This window comes from Chanodichthys erythropterus, chromosome 9 (assembly GCF_024489055.1).
Source record: "Chanodichthys erythropterus isolate Z2021 chromosome 9, ASM2448905v1, whole genome shotgun sequence".
Classification (NCBI taxonomy): Eukaryota; Metazoa; Chordata; class Actinopteri; order Cypriniformes; family Xenocyprididae; genus Chanodichthys; species Chanodichthys erythropterus.
Window position 1 is genome coordinate 36,594,414 of NC_090229.1, and position 6,874 is coordinate 36,601,287.

Here is a 6,874-nt window from a genome sequence, read left to right on the forward strand (position 1 = left end):
GAATAAAAATAGTTTGTCTCAGAAAAAAAAAATAAAAAAATAAAAATGATTCCAGGTTGTAGAAATCTTGAAATAAATATAACAGAAAACATACAAATAAATAAGTGACCAATGGTGAATATTACATAAACACTCTTTATTTATATAATAAAATACTATAAAAACTTTAAATAATCCACAGTATGAAAGGGTTTTAGTGCTTAATCGTACAAAATATATTCATTTTAAGTTTGCTTGATATAAACATTTCCCATAAAAAATACATTATCCACAATATGCAAAGCTTTAATAAACATTTCCACAATATAATTTATAAACATGTGTTATACCCAATATTACAAGCATCACATTTAAAAAAATAAAATAATTTCTTGAAACACTGTGAATAGTGATCATGGCACAGCGTTTCAGTCAGTTCTGTGCTAAACGGGTCAGTATGGCAAGCCATTTTAACTTGCATTGTTCCCAGCGTTACTCTGCGTAATTGCATTCTTACTAGTAACAATTCCAATTAGAGACCTCTTCAAATTCATTTTTACTAGTCACATGTCTCCATTGATTTACATTCATTTTTAGTTACAGGGCTCTACAATTGAATTCTTACTAGTAAAAATGCAATTACAATGAGTAACGCTGGAAACAATAAAAGATAAAACGGCTTGCCATAGGTCAGCGCAGGAGACAAAGTGCAAAAGTTGGTTCTGTCTGAATGCGGACACAGTGAAGCTGTCATTGGACAGCAGCAGATTCAGCGCCACACACTTTAATACAGTAGTTATTGCCATTATTATTGTCCCATTCAGTGGCACCGAGCGCGGCCGGTAAGAAAGACACGCAGAACTCGATGCGCTCGCGCGGGTCTATTCGTTCAGGAACGCTGATGTTAAACGCAAACACGTCAGTTCCAGGTTCCCCGTAACACTGATCCAGGTACGTACACGGTACGTCCAGGTAACTGCGCCAGGTATCGAAAGTAATCCGGATGTTTACCGCTTTCTCGAAGCAGACGTTCTTGACGCGCACGGTGCCCAGAATGCAGCGTTTACTGACGTCACAGCTCTCCAACAGCACCATGTGATCCTGAAGCCGACTTCTGAACGCCTGGAAATCTCTGCAGGGCTGCTCGAACCCCACACTCAACCTCAAAGTCTTATTAGCAGGCTCTGTTGCGCAACTCAGCTTCTTCAGTCGGGGTATTTTCAGCGGCTCGCGCGGGATTTTGTCCTCCTTCTCGGAGAAGAGGCGCACTGTGATGAGTGAAAGCCCTTTGGCGTCCGCGAACGCGACGCGTTTCTCCCCGCGGCCGCTCTTGAGGAGGCCCTTTGAAGGGGAGTGTCTGTACTCAAACACCGGCTGATGCGAGATGCAGGGCCGCAGGGGTTTGGGAGAAGACACCCCGAGCAGGTGGTTGATGTGGGGAGAGCCTCTGCACCTGAAGCCCACGTCCACCGACCTCATGGAGACAGGAGGGCCAAACCGCGACATCACACTGGAGAGGGAACAAAGGGATAAAATGAGGATTTTCACTTTACTTTTGAATCAATTCCTTTACTAATGAATTTAACATGAATACTATAGTGTTTTTGAACTATAGCCCATTATAGTATTTACTAATGAATGCTACAGCATACTGTAGTATTATCTATAATGAACTGATAAACTAATGAATACTGTAGTATACTTTAGTTTTTACTACAGTAAACTGTAGTGTATTGTAGTATAATATGCCTTATAGTTGTAGAAATCTTAGTCAGTATTGGGTAACTTGTTTAAATTGCTATAGTTGTTATATTACCACAAAAACTAAAATTTTTACAACAAATTAATTCAAGTAGGCCTACTTTACTATAGTATGATTCAAAAACACTATAGTATTTACACACACAAACACACATTGCACACTCATTTTAATTGAATAATTGATTTAAGGATTGTTCAATTAAAATATGTAAGGATTGTTCAGTTCAATTTCATTAAATTTTACCATTAATTGAAATGCTTTAAAAAAAGGCTTAATTTGTTTTGAGCACTCACAAACAAAAATTTCAAGTTGAAGAAATATTTTATATTTGCAATATTGATTACAGAAATTCCCATGACATTCATTGGCCATATTTATTACTTTCCATTACTTGTCCAGTCCTGGAACAATCAGATTTTTTAAATTCCCCCAGTATTTCTAGGTTTTCCAGGACTGGGATCCCTGGATTTAGTATTTTGCCGTAGACAAGACAATAACTTACTTTGCACAAGTCATCTTCAGCAGTCTAACAGTGAAATCCTCCTTCAAAATTCTTTTCCCCCAAAGCGGTCACACTGAGCCGATGCTGTAAAAACATACACATAAGTGGTTTTAACACAAGTTAGTATTTTTCTAAAACATAGTAAAATCAAAACCTTACTGTGCTTTCATTTTGATTATTGCGTTATCTCTGAAACTTTTTTTTTTTCAGTATTAAAGGACATATGTGTATGTGTGTGTGATGTTTCTGACTACCTGCTCAGCTGAACTTCAGGAAGCGTTGTGTGAAATCTTGCGTCAGTTCGTCTTTTATAGACGCTTGATCCCTCCTCCAAACTCAAGCCAACGAGCTTTACAAAGACCGGACGGGACTTAACCAGCTATTTATGACCTGATCTGTGGGCTCAAGAGTATAGGAGACTAAATCCCAGGGCAAACTTATTTGGATATTTGGTATCAGGGACATGAATTTATGAGGGGGAAAAAGAAGATTTTAGGTTAATATTTATGTGTATGTATAAGGAAAATAAGTAGGTCATGTGACCTTTTTCCTCTTAATTTTTTAATCTTTTAAAATATCACAATACAAAACATCACTGTTTGAAATTTTATAAGTAAATTACTCTCACAAAGAATATTTGTTTGCATTTCTTTGCTCCCAACATTCACACACTATGCAACATTATTTTTACAAAAATCTATATTGCACACAATACAACATCACAATAAAGCAAGAACAAATAGTAGTAATCTGGAAAATGGAGATGTCAGTTCAAGAAATAGTGGATTATTTTATTTTGAGTGGATGGATTTTTTAAGTTTACAAAAAAACATTAGTAGGTAGTATTGATTAGTATTAGTAGTCTTAATAGGGCTCATTTACTGTACATAACGATGAGTGGCACTAATGCTATTCTCAACAAATCTTGAAAGACAGTGATGATATTTCTGTTTGATGCCATTTATGTAACTGAAATTAACATAATTATGCCTTAGGACAAAAGCATGAAAACTCCTCGGGGCGATCACCCACAAAACAAACCAGCGAGCGTGATGTTTAACCTCATTAGACTTTCATTCTTCATGCTTGAGCTTCCTTTACAAAGAGAGGCAGAGCAAGAGAGAAAATTACCAACACTGCCATGTCAGACCTGTCTTTCGGCACGTAGCAGACATCAGTGTGGTTTGAAACTTTGCCAATCAATGCCTCAAATGCAGAAGTGCCAAACTGACTCACTTTTTTCTTAACTGATTAGTAGCTATAAGCAAGAATAATATTTTTGAAATTGAAAAGCAGAGCAAATGATGCATAAAATAAATAACACACCCATGTATGCTTGTTGAACTGTAAAATCTATTAGCATTTCCAGCAGTGTGAAAAGAATTTAAGAGATTTTCTTTAGATTTTAAAAGACTTTAAGTCAACAGGGCCAAAAGTATAGATTCAGCTCAAAATCCCCCACAGATCATTTATTATAGATTGTCAAATTTGCCCCATTTGAAAAAAAACAAACATGCCATTTTTTGTGTGTGTCCCTTTAAATGCAAATGAGCTGCTGCTCCCGGCCCCTTTCCAGAAGAGGGCGGAGCTTTAACAGCTCAACAACAACAAAGCTGGAGAATCTCACGCAGCCAAAATGAGGATTGTCAGTAACGGTGTTCAGCCTTACATTGTTCAAACCGGAGTCGACACTGATTTAGAGACTCAGGAAGAAGTTACAACTTTTAGAATGAAACTGGACGTTTCTGAATGGTTAGTGGATAAATTGATGTAGTTGCTGTGGAGTTGATTCAACTCATCCACTAGCATGTGTTGTCATGTTCATATTTTGTGTTGAATTGATCCTCGTTTGTGAAGCAGTCCGGCATAAAATGACGGCATGAACAACAACACTCTACTACAACAACTCTTCCTCTTCTCTAAAGCAGCCCAACATGGCCCCGCCCCCTTTGTTGTGTGTTCTCAGGGGCGGGGTTTATGTGAATTTTAGGGTTTGTGATGTCACCAACCCGGAAAGAAGCTGGTTGTAGTCCTTACCAGTGTTTGTTGTAGTCCTTAAACAGTGATTTCTGTAAAATAAAATATCATTGAACTTTGAGTGTTGTAACTTTTGCAGATGTTTATACTCAAAAAGCAACATTACACACTAACTAAAGTTAAAAAAGTGAAATCATAATCAACCAACCTGTTTTCAAAAGTTCACATATTAAGGCCTCCAAAAGTTGTCATGTAAATGAATGGCCAAAATGCATAAAACATTTTCTGTTTTTAGTTTAAAACTGTGTGGTTTAAACAGTCCCTAAATCAAAGGTAAGGCAAGGAATGTTTTTCATAAACTCTTTTTGTTATACTGGTTGACTCTCTCTTCACATCTTGATAGCAATCAATAATAGTGGTCTAAATAATAAAATAAATATCTTCTGTGGAAGTCTTAGGACCAAAAAATGTTCATCAAATTATTGCATTCAGTCTGAACCAATGTATTTGCATACATCCATGCACCTGCTCGCGCAGACATCACACGTCATCAGCGTGTCCCATGAGGCTATGCAGAGTTGTAGACGCACAGAGCCTGTCCAAATACACACACTTGTGGTCTTGGCATTTTTTCAAAAAAAATGACCGTAATACCATCTATGTCACGCGTGACCTTTCCAACATGATTATATCATGCATCATGCATATGGGTGGGTTTTCGAAGCTTAGCGTATCCCATCATGCATCATGTTTAGGAACTCATGTGCCCTGAAATCGCGAGATGTCGAAGGAAACATTCCACTGTAAGTTAAATTAATTAGATGTTACATATTATTCGGTAGTAAAACATAGTGTTTTTGTTTTAAGATAAGTATGTATAATTTTTACAACATTTACAATTGCTTTTCATCACTTATTGTGTCTGTTTCATCGGGACTACTGAACAGACATGTATAAGTTCATTTTAAAATGCAAATTATTGAAAATCGAAATAAAGCTCAGTAAACACTTACGTTTTTACTACACTATAAGTGTGTCCCAATGGGTAATAAAAAGTTCTACACACACTTGCAGTCTTCACGCCCACTTGAACACTTGGGCCAAATACAGGAAATACGTCATGTAAGTACAATTGGTCAAGTGCAAAGACCGCAAGTGTGAGTATTTGGACAGACCCACAGTCACAAAGCGCTGCACCAAGGCTCCTCCTGAACCAAAAAAAATGACCGTAATACCATCTATGTCATGCGTGACCTTTCCAACATGATTATATCATGCATGGTGCATCTCAGAGCAGTGCAAGACGAGCATGTGTGGTTTAAAAGTATATAATGTTTATTGTTTTACAAACCCGATTCCAAAAAAGTTGGGACACTGTACAAATTGTGAATAAAAAAGGAATGCAATAATTTACAAATCTCATAAACTTATATTTTATTTACAATAGAATATAGATAACATATCAAATGTTGAAAGTGAGACATTTTGAAATGTCATGACAAATATTGGCTCATTTTGGATTTCATGAGAGCTACACATTCCAAAAAAGTTGGGACAGTTGGCAATAAGAGGCCGGAAAAGTTAAATGTACATATAAGGAACAGCTGGAGGACCAATTTGCAACTTATTAGGTCAATTGGCAACATGATTGGGTATAAAAAGAGCCTCTCAGAGTGGCAGTGTCTCTCAGAAGTCAAGATGGGCAGAGGATCACCAATTCCCCCAATGCTGCGATGAAAAATAGTGGAGCGATATCAGAAAGGAGTTTCTCAGAGAAAAATTGCAAAGAGTTTGAAGTTATCATCATCTACAGTGCATAATATCATCCAAAGATTCAGAGAATCTGGAACAATCTCTGTGCGTAAGGGTCAAGGCCGGAAAACCATACTGGATCCCGTGATCTTCGGCCCTTAGACGGCACTGCATCACATACAGGAATGCTACTGTAATGGAAATCACAACAGGAATACTTCCAGAAAACACAATCCACCGTGCCATTCGCCGCTGCCGGCTAAAACTCTATAGGTCAAAAAAGAAGCCATATCTAAACATGATCCAGAAGCGCAGGTGTTTTCTCTGGGCCAAGACTCATTTAAAATGGACTGTGGCAAAGTGGAAAACTGTTCTGTGGTCAGACTAATCAAAATTTGAAGTTCTTTTTTGGAAAACTGGGACGCCATGTCATCCGGACTAAAGAGGACAAGGACAACCCAAGTTGTTATCAGCGCTCAGTTCAGAAGCCTGCATCTCTGATGGTATGGGGTTGCATGAGTGCGTGTGGCATGGGCAGCTTACACCTCTGGAAAGGCACCATCAATGCTGAAAGGTATATCCAAGTTCTAGAACAACATATGCTCCCATCCAGACATCATCTCTTTCAGGGAAGACCTTGCATTTTCCAACATGACAATGCCAGACCACATGCTGCATCAATTACAACATCATGGCTGCGTAGAAGAAGGATCCGGGTACTGAAATGGCCAGCCTGCAGTCCAGATCTTTCACCCATAGAAAACATTTGGCGCATCATAAAGAGGAAGATGCGACAAAGAAGACCTAAGACAGTTGAGCAACTAGAAGCCTGTATTAGACAAGAATGGGACAACATTCCTATTCCTAAACTTGAGCAACTTGTCTCCTCAGTCCCCAGACGT

General features: G+C 38.1%; 1 protein-coding gene across 2 annotated transcripts; it reads right to left on the minus strand.

Moving 5' to 3' along the window:
• Nucleotides 1-159: 159 nt before the first annotated feature.
• ppp1r3c2b (protein phosphatase 1 regulatory subunit 3C2, duplicate b) lies at nucleotides 160-2,563 on the minus strand. 2 transcript variants are annotated; one of them, XM_067395493.1, is made up of 3 exons: nucleotides 2,498-2,563; nucleotides 2,244-2,327; nucleotides 160-1,489 (listed from the first exon to the last, which is right to left on the minus strand). In XM_067395493.1, the coding sequence occupies exons 2-3, from the start codon at nucleotides 2,255-2,257 to the stop codon at nucleotides 730-732; spliced, it is 774 nt and encodes a 257-aa protein (XP_067251594.1). In that variant the 5' UTR covers nucleotides 2,258-2,327; nucleotides 2,498-2,563; the 3' UTR covers nucleotides 160-729. The 2 variants fall into 2 exon arrangements, with proteins under 2 accessions (XP_067251594.1, XP_067251593.1); XM_067395492.1 differs by lacking the exon at nucleotides 2,498-2,563 and having other exon boundaries at nucleotides 2,244-2,490.
• Nucleotides 2,564-6,874: the final 4,311 nt, after the last annotated feature.